General features: G+C 58.6%; 2 protein-coding genes across 2 annotated transcripts; both read left to right on the plus strand.

Annotated features, from left to right (window-relative positions):
• The first annotated feature begins 5308 nt into the window (after positions 1–5308).
• LOC144380745 (melanoma-associated antigen 8-like) lies at positions 5309–6313 on the plus strand. Its single transcript, XM_078065562.1, has 2 exons — positions 5309–5388; positions 5572–6313. Exons 1-2 carry the CDS (start codon positions 5309–5311, stop codon positions 6311–6313), a joined length of 822 nt encoding a protein of 273 aa, XP_077921688.1.
• A 9489-nt stretch (positions 6314–15802) lies between these two features.
• On the plus strand, positions 15803–16807 carry LOC144380746 (melanoma-associated antigen 10-like). Its single transcript, XM_078065563.1, has 2 exons — positions 15803–15882; positions 16066–16807. Exons 1-2 carry the CDS (start codon positions 15803–15805, stop codon positions 16805–16807), a joined length of 822 nt encoding a protein of 273 aa, XP_077921689.1.
• Positions 16808–21993: the final 5186 nt, after the last annotated feature.

The raw sequence follows: 21993 nt of genomic DNA on the forward strand, positions 1-21993 counted from the left end.
GCCCCCGCGTCTGCCAGGCCCTTTCCAGGCTTTGGTGGGGTCGGCAGCTTCTCCTCCAGGATGCTGGGCTTGAGGTGAGGCCGCTTGTTGGTCCTTCCCTGTGTGTGTTTGTGTGTGTGCGTGAAGACAGAGCCCTGGGCGTTTTAAGGAGTGCAGGGCCAGGGAGGGTTGGGGGAAGAAAGGAGGGCAAGTAACCTCCTGGGGGTGGGGGTGGTTGTTCCCTGGGATGACTCCCACATCCAGAGCTTGGTGTCCTTCAGGAAGCTGTCCTCTGGGGTTCCTTGCCATAGAAGGTTTCATCCGTTTCAGCGGCGGAGTGTGTGAGTGACATCCACCCCGCAGCATTTGTCCGTACCCAGTTCAAGAGTTAAGAGTTTTGTCATGTTCTGGGGGCGCCTGGGTCCTCTGTTGGTTAAGCATGTGCCATCGGCTCAGGTCATGATCTCAGGATCCTGGGATCGAACCCCACATTGGGCTCCCTGCTCAGTGGAGACTCTGCTTGTCTCTCTCCCTCTGTGTGTGCTCTTTCTCAAATAAATAAATAAATAAATACCTTTAAGAAAAAAAGAGTTTTGTCATGTCCTGGTCACCAGCCTGGACACCTTGCCTACTTGTTTGGTCTCTGGACCGAAATCACAGGGCATTGGCCTAGGGATGGGCTGGAAAGGCGACAGAATGGAACAAGCAGGGGACGGGGGTCAGAAGCTGGAGAAATAAAAGTTTGTTGGTTCTTGCTTCTGATGCCTTCCCGGCCATCATTGTGCAAATGCCAAAGGCAAGCACGCGCACACACGCGTGCTCGTCCATTGGCCTGGTTCTTCCAGAAAGGCGGGGGAAACGTCCTCCCAGCACAGAGGGAGCCCTGCTCACTGGCTCCTTGATTCCCAGAGCTGGGCTGAGCTCTGCTCTCTGGAAGGCCCTGTGGGTGAGCAGTGAGGACACGAGGAGAAGCAGGACACGTCCCAGCCATAGGGGACCGTGTCTAGCAGCCGCAGTCCTGGCAGGAAGGTGGGGAGGGGTGCGCGGAGACCCGCAGAAGAAGCGGAGGCAGGGTGAGGGGGGTGCGGCCCCCGGGGCGAGCACTGCAGTGGAAATGCCCCCGGCCCGGGGGCGGGGGGCTGGGGTGACCAGAGGGTCCCCGTGATTGCCTCTGTGCAGCTGGTCACCGGCAAGCTGGGTGGCGACACTGCCAGACTCCAGTCTCTGCCTCCGTGTCAGGGAAGGCGGGGGGCAGGCTGCGAGCCTATGTGTGAGGTGCACGGGCACGGGCTCAGCGGGGTGCCGGGGGCGGGGCCCCAACCTTGCCGGGCGGGGTCCAGGTGAGGAGCCCAGGGAGGACCGGGGGACCCCCGGCCTGCCCGCTCCCCTCTCCTGCCCCCACGTAGCCCACCCCGGAACCCATGTCCGCCCGACGTGCTGTCAGCCCGAGGGGACCCCTTCCTATGGGGTCCGGATGTGACGAGCGCCGACTTCCGCCTCGGAGGCGTGGGAGACGCCGGGACCGCCGTGTGTGGGAGGCCGGATCTCGGTCGGGCCAGGCCAGGCGTGCAGGTAGGCCCACCCGTGAGGGAGCACAGAGTGGGGGGACCCCCAGGAGCCAGGTGGCCCATGCCGGCAGCCCCGAGACACCCCGGGCGGGGACAGCGTCGTCCCGCTGAGCCCCTCCCGCCGGGGCCCAGGACCAAGGACACGGGTCCCCAGAGGGACGGGCCCGGGCCCTCCCTGGAGCGGGTTCCGGGGGCAGACGGAGGACTGTGGGGGCCACTCTTCGGCGCTCAGGTCCAGCCCCTCGGGCCCTGCCGCGGCCAGGCCCTGGGGGCCCCCCGGGGAGGGTGGCCACAGGTGGCGTCCGTCCGGTGAAACGCGCCTCGGGGCTCTGACGGAGCTTAGGACCTTGGTCAGAGGGGAAGGATGCCAGGTCGGGAAGGGGCGGGGGCACAGGGAGCCCCAGGGGGTCCAGGTGGGGTCGGGGTGGGGATCGATCGGGGCCAGGACCGAGGGACTCTCGAGCGCAGGACAGAGGGGACCTCACCGAGGTCGGGCCCCAGGGTGAGTCCGGGACGGCAGCTGGGCGGGATGGGGACACGCGGCCAGTGCGGCCGGACTGGTGCATCCGGGTGTCCCGAGAGACTAGGGGCCTTGGCGGAAGGAGCAGGGCCTCCCTCAGGCGGGCAGAGGGCCGGGCCCAGGTCCTGCTGGGCTTCACGCTGAGGATGCGGAGGGAGGACTGAGGGTCCCCGGACCCCCGCAGAGCGTCAGTCAGGGAAGGTCCGTTGCGGGGGGATGGGAGCACGTGGTGAGTCCGGACTTCCGCATCCGGGTCTCAGAGACACTGGGGGCCTTGGCAGAAGGAGCAGGGCCTCCCTCAGGTGGGCAGAGAAGAGGGCCCAGGCGATAACCCGAGTCAAGGTATGAACTCTGAGGGAGGACAGAGGAGATCTCACAGAGGTTGGGCCATAGTGTCTGTCCAGGAAGATCTCTGGGGGGCGTGGGCATGCGAAGTGAGTCCCGACTTCAGGTTCGGGGTCTCAGAGAGCCAGGAGGTCTGGTGTAAGGAGCAGGGTCTCTAGTTGGCAGGCGCTGGGGGGGGGGGGGCGGGGGGCGGGGGGAGGGGGGAGGAGCGCCCAGGTTCTGTCAGGAGTCAAGGTGGGAACCAGAGGGAGGAACGAGGGACCCTGGACCCAGTAGGGAATCAGTCCTGGGAGGCCCCAGGGTGGGACAACGCTGACATGAGGCACGTCCTGCCTTCTGCTCTGGGTCCCAGAGACACTGAGAGCTTGTTGTAAGGAGTGGCCCTCAGGAGCAGGGATGAGGGCACGGGCCATCCAGGGAGTCCGGATGGGGAACAGAGGATAGGGCTAAGGGACCCGAAGGAACCCCTCTCAGGGAATCCCTGGACTTTGTAGCGTGATGTGGTGGCCACAGTCTGCCCGTGGCTCTCAGGGCAGTGAGGCTTTGGTCTGAGGCAACAGGCCTGGGGACAGCAGAGAGAGGATCAGCAGATGTGCTGCGGCTCCTGTTGAGATCCCTGAGGGAGGACTCAGGGAGGGACCTGGACTCCAGAACAGGGACAACGCACTGAAGCCTGCCCCTGCTGTCAGCCCCGGTAGGCCTGTTGGTGCCAAGTCCACAGGCAGTGTGTCAGGACGTCCGCATCCAGTTCTGACAGAGGCTGGGGGCCTGGTTTAAAAAACGGGGGGTCAGGAGCTGACGGGACTGCATGTGAGGACCCGGCGGGAGGACATGAGGGACCCTGGACCCCAGAACAGAGTCAGTCCTGGGAGGCCCCTGAGCGGGAGGAGGACGAGTGGCGCGTCGAGACATCCACATCCGGGTCTCAGAGAGGCCGGGGGTTGGGGTAAGAGGCGGATCCTCAGGTCAGCAGCAGGGAGGGCTCAGATCCTGCTGGAATCCAGGTGAGAACACTCAGGGAGAACTGAGGGCACCCTGGACCCCAGAACAGAGTCATCGATGGGAGGCCCTTGAGCAGCTGTCCGCCTGAGTCGCACCTCCGAATTTGGCCTTGGCTCTCAGGGATGTGCGGGGCGGTCAGAGGGGAAAGGACTCGGGACAGCAGAGGGCAGGGCCCCAGGTCTTGTTGGAGTCCAGGAGGGATGCAGGCTGAGAGCTGAAGACCGTAGAGCCTGAAACAGACAATGATTTTGTTGCCCTTGGGCTCCTTCTTCCATGTCCCCCAAGGTGGGGGGAGCAGCTGAAGTGTTTCCTGACGTCTGCACCCAGGGTCTGAAGGAGGTGAGCCTTGGTCTGAGGAGTGTGGCCTCAGGTCAGCAGAGGGTGGAGTCCCAAGACCCTGAGGGAGCACTGAGCAGACACCCACCCAGACATAGGGGACCCAAATGAAGTCCTGCCCCGGTGGTCAGTCCTGCGAGGCCAGGCCAGGTGTCAAGAAAAGTAAGCGCCCCACTTTCTCCTCTGGGTCTCACAAAGATGGTGGCCTTGGCCTGCAGGATGCATCCTGTGGTTAGAAGAAGGGATAGTTCCAGGTCCTGCTGAAAGTAAACATGAGCACCTTGAGGACAAAGAGTGGACCCCCGCCCCAGGACAGAGGGGCCAACCCCGATCTCAGCTCTTCGTGAATTGGGAGGGGTGCAGGGGAGGGCGTGGACTGTTGTCTCCTCACCCTCCTCTCGGAGCTCTCAGGGAAGTGAGACACACAGGAGTCCCTGCTCCTGCCAAGAGTCAACGTGGGGGCACCCGAGGGAGGAGTGAGTGACTCCCAACCCACCCCTCGGGACAAGGAGGTGATGGCCCAGGAATCTGTCCAGCCCCTACCTGGCGGCCCTGGGAACCCTGGGTGGGGCCTGTCAGGCTGAGTCCCTCCTCCTCTCCAGATCCCTCCTCTCAGGATGGGGAGGGCCAGGGCCTGAGGGTCTGGACTCAGGTAGCAGAGGAGGCAGGTGCCCTGGCTCTGGGTCTGGCCCTGACTGTTGGGGGGAGATGAGAAATGAGGGCATGCCTCCCACAGCAGGATCCTCAGGGCCCAGGCCTACCCTGCCGCTTCCGTCAGCCATGGGGAGACGGGCGATCGGTGGGCCAAGTTCTTTCTCCTGACTTTTCCTTCTGGTGTCTCCCAGAGATGAGGCCTCGGCACCAGGAGGGTGGCCTCAGGTCAACACAGGGAGTTTTCCCAGGCCTTCCGTGGGGTCAGGGTATAGACGGAGAGGTGCGCCCATCCCGGCACCGATGGAACCCCGAGCTTGGCCATCCCTGGGGTTCCGTGACGAGCCCTTAGACCTTTGGCAGGCGTGGGCACATGTGGGCCCCCTCGCTTACCTTCTGTGGAGTCTCAGGGCTGCGTGGTCTTGCTGTGACCCTTTGGCCTCAGGCTGCGGGAGGGGGGCCCAGGCCCTGCCAGGGGAAATAGCAGTCCCCTGAGAGGCCAAGGAGGGGAGCGCCCAGCTTGGACTGGTGGGGACCTCACAGAGTCCGCCCCAGCCCTCCTGCCCCACTGGGCCCCGTGTGCCGTGCTCTGTGTCTGCACCCTGAAGTGACTCCTCCTCTTGTCCTCCAGGGGCTTCAGGAACTCAGCGTTGAGGCCTAGGTCTGAGGCAGGAGCCTCTAAGGTCCCAGAGCAGGGGAGGTGCAGGTGAGTGCCAGTGGTCAAGGTGAGGTACGTGCTCTGAGCATGGGGCCAGGGGCTCGCCCATCCCAGCCCAGAGGGGAGCCCTCAGCACCCAAGCCCGACGCAGCGCACTGTCAGCTCCGGGACTTCAGGCCTCTGCTGCCCGGGCTGCGCCCTGAGGAGCCGTCCCACATCTTTCTTCAGGTTCAGCCCGACACAAACGCCATGCCCCTGGGTCAGAGGAGTGAGCTCGGGAAGCTGGAGGAAGACCCCGGCCCGGCCCAGGGCCTGCTGGAGGCACAGCTGTCCGGGGCTGGGGAGGAGGAGGCCCCATGCGCCCCCTCCTCCTTCTCCACCTCCTCCTCCTCCCAGTCCACCGCCCCATCTGTCTCCTGCTCTGCCCTGTTTCTGGTCCCCTCGGAGGAGGGGTCTGCTGCTGGGTTCCAGAGTCCTCCCCAGAGCTCGGTGAGTGCCTGCCCCTCCCCCAGTGCCGGGGCAGCCACTCCCTGGAGCCCGTCTGAAGATAGCTCCAGCTCATCCAACCAGGAGGAGCCCGGCCCCGGGCTGGAGCCGGGAGTGGCCCAGCCCCTGCTGGAAACTACACTCCACATGAAGGCAGTCCACCTGGTGGCCTTCCTGCTCCTCAAATATCGCACCCAGCAGCCGACCAGCCAGGCAGAGATGCTGGAGATCGTCGGCGAGGAACACCAGGACGCCTTCCCCGTGATCTTGGGCCGAGCCTCCGAGTGCATGCGGCTGCTCTTTGGCGTGGATGTGAAGGAAGTGGACCCCAGCGACCACTCCTACATCCTGGTCCCCGTCCTGGGCCTCACCTGGGATGGGATGCTGAGCGGTGAGCAGGGCATGCCCAAGACCAGCCTCCTAGTGGTGCTCCTGGGGCTGATCCTCCTGGGGGGCGACCATGTCCCCGAGGAGGAGGTGTGGGAAGAGCTGGGGGTCATGGGGGTGTATGACGGCCAGGAGCACGTCATCTATGGGGAGCCCAGGGAGCTCCTCACCAATGTCTGGGTGCAGGAAGGGTACGTGGAGTACCGGCAGGTGCCCGGCAGCGACCCTGCCCGCTACGAGTTCCTGTGGGGTCCCAGGGCCCACGCCGAAACCAGCAAGTGGCAAATGCTGGGGTATTTCCTCCGGTTCAATCTCGGGCAGCCGGCTTCCTCCCTGGCCCTGTCTGAAGGGGCTGTGAGAGATGAGGAAGAGGGGGCCTGAGCCCCGGCGTCCGCCAGGCCCTTTTCCAGGCTTTGGTGGGGTCGGCAGCTTCTCCTCCAGGATGCTGGGCTTGAGGTGAGGCCGCTTGTTGGTCCTTCCCTGTGTGTGTTTGTGTGTGTGCGTGAAGACAGAGCCCTGGGCGTTTTAAGGAGTGCAGGGCCAGGGAGGGTTGGGGGAAGAAAGCAGGGCAAGGAGCCTCCTGAGGGTGGGGGTGGTTGTTCCCTGGGATGACTCCCACATCCAGAGCTTGGTGTCCTTCAGGAAGCTGTCCTCTGGGGTTCCTTGCCATAGAAGGTTTCATCCGTTTCAGCGGCGGAGTGTGTGAGTGACATCCACCCTGCAGCATTTGTCCGTACCCAGGTCAAGAGTTAAGAGTTTTGTCATGTTCTGGGGGCGCCTGGGTCCTCTGTTGGTTAAGCATGTGCCATCGGCTCAGGTCATGATCTCAGGATCCTGGGATCGAACCCCACATTGGGCTCCCTGCTCAGTGGAGACTCTGCTTGTCTCTCTCCCTCTGTGTGTGCTCTTTCTCAAAAAAATAAATAAATAAATACCTTTAAGAAAAAAAGAGTTTTGTCATGTCCTGGACACCAGCCTGGACACCTTGCCTACTTGTTTGGTCTCTGGACCGAAATCACAGGGCATTGGCCTAGGGATGGGCTGGAAAGGCGACAGAATGGAACAAGCAGGGGACGGGGGTCAGAAGCTGGAGAAATAAAAGTTTGTTGGTTCTTGCTTCTGATGCCTTCCCGGCCATCATTGTGCAAATGCCAAAGGCAAGCACGCGCACACACGCGTGCTCGTCCATTGGCCTGGTTCTTCCAGAAAGGCGGGGGAAACGTCCTCCCAGCACAGAGGGAGCCCTGCTCACTGGCTCCTTGATTCCCAGAGCTGGGCTGAGCTCTGCTCTCTGGAAGGCCCTGTGGGTGAGCAGTGAGGACACGAGGAGAAGCAGGACACGTCCCAGCCATAGGGGACCGTGTCTAGCAGCCGCAGTCCTGGCAGGAAGGTGGGGAGGGGTGCGCGGAGACCCGCAGAAGAAGCGGAGGCAGGGTGAGGGGGGTGCGGCCCCCGGGGCGAGCACTGCAGTGGAAATGCCCCCGGCCCGGGGGCGGGGGGCTGGGGTGACCAGAGGGTCCCCGTGATTGCCTCTGTGCAGCTGGTCACCGGCAAGCTGGGTGGCGACACTGCCAGACTCCAGTCTCTGCCTCCGTGTCAGGGAAGGCGGGGGGCAGGCTGCGAGCCTATGTGTGAGGTGCACGGGCACGGGCTCAGCGGGGTGCCGGGGGCGGGGCCCCAACCTTGCCGGGCGGGGTCCAGGTGAGGAGCCCAGGGAGGACCGGGGGACCCCCGGCCTGCCCGCTCCCCTCTCCTGCCCCCACGTAGCCCACCCCGGAACCCATGTCCGCCCGACGTGCTGTCAGCCCGAGGGGACCCCTTCCTATGGGGTCCGGATGTGACGAGCGCCGACTTCCGCCTCGGAGGCGTGGGAGACGCCGGGACCGCCGTGTGTGGGAGGCCGGATCTCGGTCGGGCCAGGCCAGGGGTGCAGGTAGGCCCACCCGTGAGGGAGCACAGAGTGGGGGGACCCCCAGGAGCCAGGTGGCCCATGCCGGCAGCCCCGAGACACCCCGGGCGGGGACAGCGTCGTCCCGCTGAGCCCCTCCCGCCGGGGCCCAGGACCAAGGACACGGGTCCCCAGAGGGACGGGCCCGGGCCCTCCCTGGAGCGGGTTCCGGGGGCAGACGGAGGACTGTGGGGGCCACTCTTCGGCGCTCAGGTCCAGCCCCTCGGGCCCTGCCGCGGCCAGGCCCTGGGGGCCCCCCGGGGAGGGTGGCCACAGGTGGCGTCCGTCCGGTGAAACGCGCCTCGGGGCTCTGACGGAGCTTAGGACCTTGGTCAGAGGGGAAGGATGCCAGGTCGGGAAGGGGCGGGGGCACAGGGAGCCCCAGGGGTTCCAGGTGGGGTCGGGGTGGGGATCGATCGGGGCCAGGACCGAGGGACTCTCGAGCGCAGGACAGAGGGGACCTCACCGAGGTCGGGCCCCAGGGTGAGTCCGGGACGGCAGCTGGGCGGGATGGGGACACGCGGCCAGTGCGGCCGGACTGGTGCGTCCGGGTGTCCCGAGACACTAGGGGCCTTGGCGGAAGGAGCAGGGCCTCCCTCAGGCGGGCAGAGGGCCGGGCCCAGGTCCTGCTGGGCTTCACGCTGAGGATGCGGAGGGAGGACTGAGGGTCCCCGGACCCCCGCAGAGCGTCAGTCAGGGAAGGTCCGTGGGGGAGGGGATCGAGCACGTGGTGAGTCCGGACTTCCGCATCCGGGCCTCAGAGACTCTGGGGTCTTTGGCCGAAGGAGCAGGGCCTCCCTCCCGTGGGCAGAGGGGCGGGCTCAGGTCCTGCTGGGCTTCATGGTGAGGTTGCAGAGGGAGGACAGAGGGTCCCCGGACCCCAGCACAGCATCAGTCAGGGAAGGTCCGTGGGGGAGGGGATCGAGCACGTGGTGAGTCCGGATTTCTGCATCCGGGTCTCAGAGACACTGGGGTCTTTGGCCGAAAGAGCAGGGCCTCCCTCTGGTGGGCAGAGGGGAGGACCCAGGTCCTGCTGGACTTCACGCTGAGGATGCAGAGGGAGGACAGAGGGTCCCCGGACCCCAGCACAGCGTCAGTCAGGGAAGGTCCGTTGGGGGGGGTGGAGGATGGGACCACGTGGTGAGTCCGGACTTCCGCATTCGGGTCTCTGAGCGACTGAGGCCAGGGCCTGATGAAAGGAGCAGCTGCTCAGGTGGGCAGAGGGGAGGGCCCTGGCGACCCAGTGGCGGGGGCGTGGCGTGGGGAGGCCAGGGATAAACCCTGAGGGAGGACAGAGGGGAGCCCCCTAGAAGCCCACCCATGATGTCAGTCTAGGGAGGCCCCCCTGGGCGGGATGGGGACACGAGCCCAGAGCGGCCGGACTTCTGCCTCTGGGTCTACCGAAAACCTGGGGTCTTTTTTTTTTTTTTTTTTATTGTTATGTTAATCCCCATACATTACATCATTAGTTTTAGATACAGTGTTCCATGATTCATTGTTTGTGCATAACACCCAGTGCTCCATGCAGAACGTGCCCTCCTCAATACCCATCACCAGGCTAACCCATCCTCCCACCCCCCTCCCCTCTAGAACCCTCAGTTTGTTTTTCAGAGTCCATCGTCTCTCATGGTTCTTCTCCCCCTCCAATTTCCCCCCCTTCATTCTTCCCCTCCTGCTACATTCTTCTTCTTCTTTTTTTCTTTCTTAACATATATTGCATTATTTGTTTCAGAGGTACAGATCTGAGATTCAACAGTCTTGCACAATTCACAGTGCTTACCAGAACACATACCCTCCCCAGTGTCCATCACCCAGTCACCCCATCCCTCCCACCCCACCCCCCACTCCAGCAACCCTCAGTTTGTTTCCTGAGATTAAGAATTCCTCATATCAGTGAGGTCATATGATACATGTCTTTCTCTGTTTGACTTATTTCGCTCAGCATAATACCCTCCAGTTCCATCCACGTCGTTGCAAATGGCAAGATCTCATTCCTTTTGATGGCCGCATAATATTCCATTGTGTATATATACCACCTCTTCTTTATCCATTCATTTGTTGATGGACATCTTGGCTCTTTCCACAGTTTGGCTATTGTGGACATTGCTGCTATAAACATCGCGGTGCACGTACCCTTTCAGATCCCTACTTTTGTATCTTTGGGGTAAATACCCAGCAGTGCAATTGCTGGATCATACGGTAGCTCTATTTTTCACCTTTTTGAGGAACCTCCATACTGTGTTCCAGAGTGGCTGCACCAGCTTGCATTCCCACCAACAGTGTAGGAGTTCCCCTTTCTCCGCATCCCTGCCAACATCTGTCATTTCCTGACTTGTTAATTTTAGCCATTCTGATGGGTGTGAGGTGGTATCTCATTGAGGTTTTGATTTGGATTTCCCTGATGCCGAGCGATATTGAACACTTTTTCATGTGTCTGTTGGCCGTTTGGATGTCTTCTTTGGAAAAATGTCTGTTCATGTCTTCTGCCCATTTCTTGATTGGATTCTTTGTTCTTTTGGTGTTGAGTTTGATGAGTTCTTTATAGATTTTGGATACTAGCCCTTTATCTGATATGTCATTTGCAAATATCTTCTCCCATTCTGTCAGTTGTCTTTTGGTTTTGTTGACTGTTTCCTTTGCTTTGCAAAAGCTTTTTATCTTGATGAAGTCCCAATAGTTCATTTTTGCCCTTGCTTCCCTTGCCTTTGGCGATGTTTCTAGGAAGAAGTTGCTGCGGCTGAGGTCGAAGAGGTTGCTGCCTGTGTTCTCCTTTAGGATTTTGATGGACTCCTGTCTCACATTGAGGTCTTTCAACCATTTTGAGTCTATTTTTGTGTGTGGTGTAAGCAAATGGTCCAGTTTCATTCTTCTGCATGTGGCTGTCCAATTTTCCCAACACCATTTGTTGAAGAGACTGTCTTTTTTCCATTGGACATTCTTTCCTGCTTTGTCAAAGATTAGTTGACCATAGAGTTGACGGTCCATTTCTGGGCTCTCTATTCTGTTCCATTGATCTATGTGTCTGTTTTTGTGCCAGTACCATACTGTCTTGATGATGACAGCTTTGTAGTAGAGCTGGAAGTCTGGAATTGTATAGCTGCCAGCTTTGCTTTTCTTTTTCAACATTCCTCTGGCTATGCGGGGTCTTTTCTGGTTCCATACAAATTTTAGGATTATTTGTTCCATTTCTTTGAAGAAAGTGGATGGTATTTTGATGGGGATTGCATTGAATGTGTAGATTGCTCTAGGTAGGATTGACATCTTCACAATATTTGTTCTTCCAATCCATGAGCATGGTACGTTTTTCCATTTCTTTGTGTCTTCCTCAATTTCTTTCATGAGTATTTTATAGTTTTCTGAGTACAGATCCTTTCCCTCTTTGGTTAGATTTATTCCTAGGTATCTTATGGTTTTGGGTGCAATTGTAAATGAGATCGACTCCTTAATTTCTCTTTCTTCTGACTTGTTGTTGGTGTATAGGAATGCCACTGACTTCTGTGCATTGATTTTATATCCTGCCACTTGACTGAATTCCTGTATGAGTTCTAGCAGCTTTGGGGTGGAGTCTTTGGGATTTTCCACATAAAGTATCATATCATCTGCAAAGAGTGAGAGTTTGACTTCTTCTTTGCCAATTTGGATGCCTTTGATTTCTTTTTGTTGTCTGATTGCTGTGGCTAGGACTTCCAATACTATGTTGAATAGCAGTGGTGATAGTGGACATCCCTGCCACATTCCTGACCTTAGGGGGAAAGCTCTCAGTTTTTCCCCATTGAGAATGATATTCGCTGTAGGTTTTTCATAGATGGCTTTTATGATATTGAGGCATGTACCCTCTATCCCTATATTCTGAAGAGTTTTGATCAAGAAAGGATGCTGTACTTTCTCAAATGCTTTTTCTGCATCGATTGAGAGGATCATATGATTCTTGTTCTTTCTTTTGTTAATGTATTGTATCACGATGATTGATTTGCGGATGTTGAACCAACCTTGCAGCCCAGGGATAAATCCCACTTGGTCGTGGTGAATAATCCTTTTAATGTACTGTTGGATCCTATTGGCTATTATTTTGGTGAGAATTTTTGCATCCATGTTCATCAGGGATATCGGTCTATAGTTCTCCTTTTTGATGGGGTCTTTGTCTGGTTTTGGGATCAAGGTAATGCTGGCCTCATAAAATGAGTTTGGAAGTTTTCCTTCCATTTCTAGTTTTTGGAACAGTTTCAGAAGAATAGGCATTAATTCTTCTTGAAATGTTTGGTAGAATTCCCCTGGGAAGCCATCTGGCCCTGGGCTTTTGTGTTTTGGGAGATTTTTGATGACTGCTTCTATTTCCTTAGTGGTTATAGGTCTGTTCAGGTTTTCTATTTCTTCCTGGTTCAGTTTTGGTAGTTGATACATCTCTAGGAATGCATCCATTTCTTCCAGGTTATCTAATTTGCTGGCATAGAGTTGCTCATAATATGTTCTTATAATTGGTTGTATTTCTTTGGTGTTGGTTGTGATTTGTCCTCTTTCATTCATGATTTTGTTGATTTGGGTCATTTCTCTTTTCTTTTTGATAAGTCTGGCCAGGGGCTTATCAATCTTGTTAATTCTTTCAAAGAACCAGCTCCTAGTTTCGTTGATCTGTTCTACTGTTCTTTTGGTTTCTATTTCATTGATTTCTGCTCTGATCTTTATTATTTCTCTTCTCCTGCTGGGTTTAGGCTTTATTTGCTGTTCTTTCTCCAGCTCCTTTAGGTGTAGGGTTAGGATGTGTATTTGAGACCTTTCTTGTTTCTTGAGAAAGGCTTGTATTGCTATATACTTTCCTCTTAGGACTGCCTTTGCTGTATCCCAAAGATTTTGAATAGTTGTGTTTTCATTTTCATTGGTTTCCATGAATTTTTTTAGTTCTTCTTTAATTTCCTGGTTGACCCATTCATTCTTCAGTAGGATGCTCTTTAGCCTCCATGTATTTGAGTTCTTTCCGACTTTCCTCTTGTGATTGAGTTCTAGTTTCAAAGCATTGTGGTCTGAAAATATGCAGGGGATGATCCCAATCTTCTGGTACCGGATGAGACCTGATTTATGACCTAGGATGTGATCTATTCTGGAGAATGTTCCATGGGCACTAGAGAAGAATGTGTATTCCGTTGCTTTGGAATGGAATGTTCTGACTATGTCTGTGAAGTCCACCGAGAACCTGGGGTCTTGACGGATGGAAGGAGCAGGGCCCCCCTCAGGCGGGCAGAGGGGCGGGCCCAGGTCCTGTCGGGCTTCACGCTGAAGTTGCCGAGGGAGGACTGAGAGACTCTGGACCCCAGCCCAGAGGCAGTCCCTAGAGGCCCGAGTGGAGGACGGGGACACCCCGTTTGTGTTCGTGCGTGCGCTTGTGTGTCCCCCACTTGCCCATCTGGGTCTCCCAGAGGCTGGATGCCCCGGTGCCCAGGAGCGGATCCGTAGGCAGTAGAGACAGGCAAAGGCATAGGCACCCAGGGAGTCGTGGTGGAGATCAGAAGAAGGCCCGAGAGACCTGGACGCCCCATCTCGGCCCCCGCTCTCAGCCCCGGGGAGCCCTAGGCTTCGTGGCCGCAGGAGTTGGCCACAGACTTATCCCGGTGGGCTCAGGGCAGGGAGGGCCTTGGTGTTGGCGGACGGCCTAGGGACAGCAGACGAAGGGGCCTAGGACCTGCTAGGGCTCGAGGCGAGGACCCCCAAGGGAGTCCCCAGGGAGCCCACAGGACCGCGGCCCTGATTGAGCCACCGGAGTCTCCTGTAATGGATGAGCCCACACGGTGCATGGCCACTTTGGCCTCAGGGCATCCGAGAACCCATGGCCATTTGGATGGAGCACTGCCTCAAGCATGGGGGTGGGGGGAATGGCCCACGTGTCGCTGGGTGGAAATGTGAGGATCAGAAGGCGGACTGCGGTTTTGGGGACAGCGAAGAGATTCGGTCCCGGGAGGCCCCGGGGCCAGATGATCACACAGGGCGTGCCCTGACTTCCCAGCCACATCTCCCAGAGCCTGGGGTCTGGGTGGAAGGAGCAGGCTTCAGGGCTGCCCAGGCTGACCCCGGGCCTGCCAGGATGGAAGGGGAGGACTAGAGGGACGACTGACTGGGCCGCAGTCCGTTCAGGCCAGGGAGGAGGCCCCTGTGGAGGAGGAGCCCATGCCTCCTGTCCTGAGGTCCACTTCTGGCTGTTAGAGACTGAGGGCCTGTGGTGAGAAGGAGCGGGCCTGGGGTGTAGCGGGCCTGTGTGTGTGTGAGGGTGGAGGGTGGGGTCGGGGGGAGCGGGGCACAGGTCCGGTTGGGAGTCAGGGTGAGGACCCTGGGGGAGGACTGGCCGTACCCCCTCCACCCCATCTCAGCAAAGAAGCCAGTGCACTGGAGTCTGGCCGTGCCCGATCCAGGCAGGGTCGGTCAGCGGTGGCCCAAAGTGGCATGCGGGCTCACTTGTCTCCTGGGCCAGAAGGTGGGAGTCCTCAGGGAGCTGAGGTCTTTGTTTGAGGGGCACATGGCTTCTGTCTCACTTTGGGGACCTGGAAGAAGGGCAGGCCCTGGCAGGAAGAAAGAGGATTAACGTCCTGGGGTTCTAAGAGCATCCCCACCCCAGGACAGAGGGGCCGGTCCCTACTGCCAGCCCTTTGCGATCTTGCTAGGGGCTAAGTGTGGGGGATGTAGACGTGGCCGTGGACGAGGACGTGGTGGCCCCTCACCCTCCTCTCGGAGCTCTCAGGGAGGTTAGGCCCACGCTGGGAGAGGTCGGGGTCAGGTCATCTGGGGAAGCCCACCTTGGAGACACACAGGAGTCCCTGCTCCTGCCAAGAGTCAACGTGGGGGCACCCGAGGGAGAAGTGAGTGACTCCTACCCACCCCTCGGGACAAGGAAGTGATGGCCCAGGAATCTGTCCAGCCCCTACCTGGCGACCCTGGAACCCTGGGCGGGGCCTGTCAGGCTGAGTCCCTCCTTCTCTCCAGATCGTTCCTCTCAGGATGGGGAGGGCCAGGGCCTGAGGGTCTGGACTCAGGTAGCAGAGGAGGCAGGTGCCCTGGCTCTGGGTCTGGCCCTGACTGTTGGGGGGAGATGAGAAATGAGAGCATGCCTCCCACAGCAGGATCCTCTGGGCCCAGGCCTACCCTGCCGCTTCTGTCAGCCATGGGGAGACAGGCGATCGGTGGGCCAAGTTATGTCTCCTGACTTTTCCTTCTGGTGTCTCCCAGAGATGAGGCCTCGGCACCAAGAGGGTGGCCTCAGGTCAACACAGGGAGTTTTCCCAGGCCTTCTGTGGGGTCAAGGTATAGACGGAGAGGTGCGCCCATCCCGGCACAGAAGGAACCCCGAGCTTGGCCATCCCTGGGGTTCCGTGACGAGCCCTTAGACCTTTGGCAGGCGTGGGCACATGTGGGCCCCCTCGCTTACCTTCTGTGGAGTCTCAGGGCTGCGTGGTCTTGCTGTGACCCTTTGGCCTCAGGCTGCGGGAGGGGGGCCCAGGCCCTGCCAGGGGAAATAGCAGTCCCCTGAGAGGCCAAGGAGGGGAGCGCCCAGCTTGGACTGGTGGGGACCTCACAGAGTCCGCCCCAGCCCTCCTGCCCCACTGGGCCCCGTGTGCCGTGCTCTGTGTCTGCACCCTGAAGTGACTCCTCCTCTTGTCCTCCAGGGGCTTCAGGAACTCAGCGTTGAGGCCTAGGTCTGAGGCAGGAGCCTCTAAGGTCCCAGAGCAGGGGAGGTGCAGGTGAGTGCCAGTGGTCAAGGTGAGGTACGTGCTCTGAGCATGGGGCCAGGGGCTCGCCCATCCCAGCCCAGAGGGGAGCCCTCAGCACCCAAGCCCGACGCAGCGCACTGTCAGCTCCGGGACTTCAGGCCTCTGCTGCCCGGGCTGCGCCCTGAGGAGCCGTCCCACATCTTTCTTCAGGTTCAGCCCGACACAAACGCCATGCCCCTGGGTCAGAGGAGTGAGCTCGGGAAGGTGGAGGAAGACCCCGGCCCGGCCCAGGGCCTGCTGGAGGCACAGCTGTCCGGGGCTGGGGAGGAGGAGGCCCCATGCGCCCCCTCCTCCTTCTCCACCTCCGCCTCCTCCCAGTCCACCGCCCCATCTGTCTCCTGCTCTGCCCTGTTTCTGGTCCCCTCGGAGGAGGGGTCTGCTGCTGGGTTCCAGAGTCCTCCCCAGAGCTCGGTGAGTGCCTGCCCCTCCCCCAGTGCCCCGGCAGCCACTGCCCAGAGCCAGCCTGACCAGGGCTCCAGCAGCTCCGATGAGGAGGGGTCGAGCACCGGGGAGGAGCCCGAAGAAGCCCAGCCGGGGCACCAAAACGTAGTCCAGGGGAAGGTGGTCGACCTGGTGGAGTTCCTGCTCCTCAAGTATCGCACCAAGGAGCCGACCAGCCAGGCAGAGATGCTGGAGATCGTCGGCGAGGATGACCAGGATGCCTTCCCCGTGATCTTGGGCCGAGCCTCCGAGTGCATGCGGCTGCTCTTTGGCGTGGATGTGAAGGAAGTGGACCCCGGCGACCACTCCTACATCCTGGTCCCCGTCCTGGGCCTCACCTGTGATGGGATGCTGAGCAGTGAGCAGGAAGTGCCCAAAACCGGCCTCCTGGTGGTGCTCCTGGGGTTTATCCTCCTGGACGGCGACCATGCCCCGGAGGAGGAGGTGTGGGAAGCGCTGGGGGCCATGGGGGTGTATGACGGCCAGGAGCACGTCATCTATGGGGAGCCCAGGGAGCTCCTCACCAACGTCTGGGTGCAGGAAGGGTACGTGGAGTACCGGCAGGTGCCCGGCAGCGACCCTGCCCGCTACGAGTTCCTGTGGGGTCCCAGGGCCCACGCCGAAATCAGCAAGTGGCAAATGCTGGAGTATTTGCTCCGGGTCAATTTCGGGCAGCCGGCTTCCTCCCTGGCCCTGTCTGAAGGGGCTGTGAGAGATGAGGAAGAGGGGGCCTGAGCCCCCGCGTCTGCCAGGCCCTTTCCAGGCTTTGGTGGGGTCGGCAGCTTCTCCTCCAGGATGCTGGGCTTGAGGTGAGGCCGCTTGTTGGTCCTTCCCTGTGTGTGTTTGTGTGTGTGCGTGAAGACAGAGCCCTGGGCGTTTTAAGGAGTGCAGGGCCAGGGAGGGTTGGGGGAAGAAAGGAGGGCAAGTAACCTCCTGGGGGTGGGGGTGGTTGTTCCCTGGGATGACTCCCACATCCAGAGCTCGGTGTCCTTCAGGAAGCTGTCCTCTGGGGTTCCTTGCCATAGAAGGTTTCATCCGTTTCAGCGGCGGAGTGTGTGAGTGACATCCACCCCGCAGCATTTGTCCGTACCCAGTTCAAGAGTTAAGAGTTTTGTCATGTTCTGGGGGCGCCTGGGTCCTCTGTTGGTTAAGCATGTGCCATCGGCTCAGGTCATGATCTCAGGATCCTGGGATCGAACCCCACATTGGGCTCCCTGCTCAGTGGAGACTCTGCTTGTCTCTCTCCCTCTGTGTGTGCTCTTTCTCAAATAAATAAATAAATAAATACCTTTAAGAAAAAAAGAGTTTTGTCATGTCCTGGTCACCAGCCTGGACACCTTGCCTACTTGTTTGGTCTCTGGACCGAAATCACAGGGCATTGGCCTAGGGATGGGCTGGAAAGGCGACAGAATGGAACAAGCAGGGGACGGAGGTCAGAAGCTGGAGAAATAAAAGTTTGTTGGTTCTTGCTTCTGATGCCTTCCCGGCCATCATTGTGCAAATGCCAAAGGCAAGCACGCGCACACACGCGTGCTCGTCCATTGGCCTGGTTCTTCCAGAAAGGCGGGGGAAACGTCCTCCCAGCACAGAGGGAGCCCTGCTCACTGGCTCCTTGATTCCCAGAGCTGGGCTGAGCTCTGCTCTCTGGAAGGCCCTGTGGGTGAGCAGTGAGGACACGAGGAGAAGCAGGACACGTCCCAGCCATAGGGGACCGTGTCTAGCAGCCGCAGTCCTGGCAGGAAGGTGGGGAGGGGTGCGCGGAGACCCGCAGAAGAAGCGGAGGCAGGGTGAGGGGGGTGCGGCCCCCGGGGCGAGCACTGCAGTGGAAATGCCCCCGGCCCGGGGGCGGGGGGCTGGGGTGACCAGAGGGTCCCCGTGATTGCCTCTGTGCAGCTGGTCACCGGCAAGCTGGGTGGCGACACTGCCAGACTCCAGTCTCTGCCTCCGTGTCAGGGAAGGCGGGGGGCAGGCTGCGAGCCTATGTGTGAGGTGCACGGGCACGGGCTCAGCGGGGTGCCGGGGGCGGGGCCCCAACCTTGCCGGGCGGGGTCCAGGTGAGGAGCCCAGGGAGGACCGGGGGACCCCCGGCCTGCCCGCTCCCCTCTCCTGCCCCCACGTAGCCCACCCCGGAACCCATGTCCGCCCGACGTGCTGTCAGCCCGAGGGGACCCCTTCCTATGGGGTCCGGATGTGACGAGCGCCGACTTCCGCCTCGGAGGCGTGGGAGACGCCGGGACCGCCGTGTGTGGGAGGCCGGATCTCGGTCGGGCCAGGCCAGGCGTGCAGGTAGGCCCACCCGTGAGGGAGCACAGAGTGGGGGGACCCCCAGGAGCCAGGTGGCCCATGCCGGCAGCCCCGAGACACCCCGGGCGGGGACAGCGTCGTCCCGCTGAGCCCCTCCCGCCGGGGCCCAGGACCAAGGACACGGGTCCCCAGAGGGACGGGCCCGGGCCCTCCCTGGAGCGGGTTCCGGGGGCAGACGGAGGACTGTGGGGGCCACTCTTCGGCGCTCAGGTCCAGCCCCTCGGGCCCTGCCGCGGCCAGGCCCTGGGGGCCCCCCGGGGAGGGTGGCCACAGGTGGCGTCCGTCCGGTGAAACGCGCCTCGGGGCTCTGACGGAGCTTAGGACCTTGGTCAGAGGGGAAGGATGCCAGGTCGGGAAGGGGCGGGGGCACAGGGAGCCCCAGGGGTTCCAGGTGGGGTCGGGGTGGGGATCGATCGGGGCCAGGACCGAGGGACTCTCGAGCGCAGGACAGAGGGGACCTCACCGAGGTCGGGCCCCAGGGTGAGTCCGGGACGGCAGCTGGGCGGGATGGGGACACGCGGCCAGTGCGGCCGGACTGGTGCGTCCGGGTGTCCCGAGACACTAGGGGCCTTGGCGGAAGGAGCAGGGCCTCCCTCAGGCGGGCAGAGGGCCGGGCCCAGGTCCTGCTGGGCTTCACGCTGAGGATGCGGAGGGAGGACTGAGGGTCCCCGGACCCCCGCAGAGCGTCAGTCAGGGAAGGTCCGTGGGGGAGGGGATCGAGCACGTGGTGAGTCCGGACTTCCGCATCCGGGCCTCAGAGACTCTGGGGTCTTTGGCCGAAGGAGCAGGGCCTCCCTCCCGTGGGCAGAGGGGCGGGCTCAGGTCCTGCTGGGCTTCATGGTGAGGTTGCAGAGGGAGGACAGAGGGTCCCCGGACCCCAGCACAGCGTCAGTCAGGGAAGGTCCGTGGGGGAGGGGATCGAGCACGTGGTGAGTCCGGATTTCTGCATCCGGGTCTCAGAGACACTGGGGTCTTTGGCCGAAAGAGCAGGGCCTCCCTCTGGTGGGCAGAGGGGAGGACCCAGGTCCTGCTGGACTTCACGCTGAGGATGCAGAGGGAGGACAGAGGGTCCCCGGACCCCAGCACAGCGTCAGTCAGGGAAGGTCCGTTGGGGGGGGTGGAGGATGGGACCACGTGGTGAGTCCGGACTTCCGCATTCGGGTCTCTGAGCGACTGAGGCCAGGGCCTGATGAAAGGAGCAGCTGCTCAGGTGGGCAGAGGGGAGGGCCCTGGCGACCCAGTGGCGGGGGCGTGGCGTGGGGAGGCCAGGGATAAACCCTGAGGGAGGACAGAGGGGAGCCCCCTAGAAGCCCACCCATGATGTCAGTCTAGGGAGGCCCCCCTGGGCGGGATGGGGACACGAGCCCAGAGCGGCCGGACTTCTGCCTCTGGGTCTACCGAAAACCTGGGGTCTTTTTTTTTTTTTTTTTTATTGTTATGTTAATCCCCATACATTACATCATTAGTTTTAGATACAGTGTTCCATGATTCATTGTTTGTTCATAACACCCAGTGCTCCATGCAGAACGTGCCCTCCTCAATACCCATCACCAGGCTAACCCATCCTCCCACCCCCCTCCCCTCTAGAACCCTCAGTTTGTTTTTCAGAGTCCATCGTCTCTCATGGTTCTTCTCCCCCTCCAATTTCCCCCCCTTCATTCTTCCCCTCCTGCTACATTCTTCTTCTTCTTTTTTTCTTTCTTAACATATATTGCATTATTTGTTTCAGAGGTACAGATCTGAGATTCAACAGTCTTGCACAATTCACAGTGCTTACCAGAACACATACCCTCCCCAGTGTCCATCACCCAGTCACCCCATCCCTCCCACCCCACCCCCCACTCCAGCAACCCTCAGTTTGTTTCCTGAGATTAAGAATTCCTCATATCAGTGAGGTCATATGATACATGTCTTTCTCTGTTTGACTTATTTCGCTCAGCATAATACCCTCCAGTTCCATCCACGTCGTTGCAAATGGCAAGATCTCATTCCTTTTGATGGCCGCATAATATTCCATTGTGTATATATACCACCTCTTCTTTATCCATTCATTTGTTGATGGACATCTTGGCTCTTTCCACAGTTTGGCTATTGTGGACATTGCTGCTATAAACATCGCGGTGCACGTACCCTTTCAGATCCCTACTTTTGTATCTTTGGGGTAAATACCCAGCAGTGCAATTGCTGGATCATACGGTAGCTCTATTTTTCACCTTTTTGAGGAACCTCCATACTGTGTTCCAGAGTGGCTGCACCAGCTTGCATTCCCACCAACAGTGTAGGAGTTCCCCTTTCTCCGCATCCCTGCCAACATCTGTCATTTCCTGACTTGTTAATTTTAGCCATTCTGATGGGTGTGAGGTGGTATCTCATTGAGGTTTTGATTTGGATTTCCCTGATGCCGAGCGATATTGAACACTTTTTCATGTGTCTGTTGGCCGTTTGGATGTCTTCTTTGGAAAAATGTCTGTTCATGTCTTCTGCCCATTTCTTGATTGGATTCTTTGTTCTTTTGGTGTTGAGTTTGATGAGTTCTTTATAGATTTTGGATACTAGCCCTTTATCTGATATGTCATTTGCAAATATCTTCTCCCATTCTGTCAGTTGTCTTTTGGTTTTGTTGACTGTTTCCTTTGCTTTGCAAAAGCTTTTTATCTTGATGAAGTCCCAATAGTTCATTTTTGCCCTTGCTTCCCTTGCCTTTGGCGATGTTTCTAGGAAGAAGTTGCTGCGGCTGAGGTCGAAGAGGTTGCTGCCTGTGTTCTCCTTTAGGATTTTGATGGACTCCTGTCTCACATTGAGGTCTTTCAACCATTTTGAGTCTATTTTTGTGTGTGGTGTAAGCAAATGGTCCAGTTTCATTCTTCTGCATGTGGCTGTCCAATTTTCCCAACACCATTTGTTGAAGAGACTGTCTTTTTTCCATTGGACATTCTTTCCTGCTTTGTCAAAGATTAGTTGACCATAGAGTTGACGGTCCATTTCTGGGCTCTCTATTCTGTTCCATTGATCTATGTGTCTGTTTTTGTGCCAGTACCATACTGTCTTGATGATGACAGCTTTGTAGTAGAGCTGGAAGTCTGGAATTGTATAGCTGCCAGCTTTGCTTTTCTTTTTCAACATTCCTCTGGCTATGCGGGGTCTTTTCTGGTTCCATACAAATTTTAGGATTATTTGTTCCATTTCTTTGAAGAAAGTGGATGGTATTTTGATGGGGATTGCATTGAATGTGTAGATTGCTCTAGGTAGGATTGACATCTTCACAATATTTGTTCTTCCAATCCATGAGCATGGTACGTTTTTCCATTTCTTTGTGTCTTCCTCAATTTCTTTCATGAGTATTTTATAGTTTTCTGAGTACAGATCCTTTCCCTCTTTGGTTAGATTTATTCCTAGGTATCTTATGGTTTTGGGTGCAATTGTAAATGAGATCGACTCCTTAATTTCTCTTTCTTCTGACTTGTTGTTGGTGTATAGGAATGCCACTGACTTCTGTGCATTGATTTTATATCCTGCCACTTGACTGAATTCCTGTATGAGTTCTAGCAGCTTTGGGGTGGAGTCTTTGGGATTTTCCACATAAAGTATCATATCATCTGCAAAGAGTGAGAGTTTGA

Source organism: Halichoerus grypus, unplaced genomic scaffold (genome assembly GCF_964656455.1).
Source record: "Halichoerus grypus unplaced genomic scaffold, mHalGry1.hap1.1 HAP1_SCAFFOLD_141, whole genome shotgun sequence".
Lineage (NCBI taxonomy): Eukaryota > Metazoa > Chordata > Mammalia > Carnivora > Phocidae > Halichoerus > Halichoerus grypus.

Bases quoted from the DNA above. Each gene is read 5' to 3' on its own strand.
- LOC144380745 (XM_078065562.1), top strand. From the start codon at position 5,309: ATGCCCCTGGGTCAGAGGAGTGAGCTCGGGAAGCTGGAGGAAGACCCC. The intron at 5,389-5,571 runs GTCCGGGGCTGG...CCCCTCCCCCAG, and splicing joins GGCCTGCTGGAGGCACAGCT to TGCCGGGGCAGCCACTCCCT.
- LOC144380746 (XM_078065563.1), top strand. From the start codon at position 15,803: ATGCCCCTGGGTCAGAGGAGTGAGCTCGGGAAGGTGGAGGAAGACCCC. The intron at 15,883-16,065 runs GTCCGGGGCTGG...CCCCTCCCCCAG, and splicing joins GGCCTGCTGGAGGCACAGCT to TGCCCCGGCAGCCACTGCCC.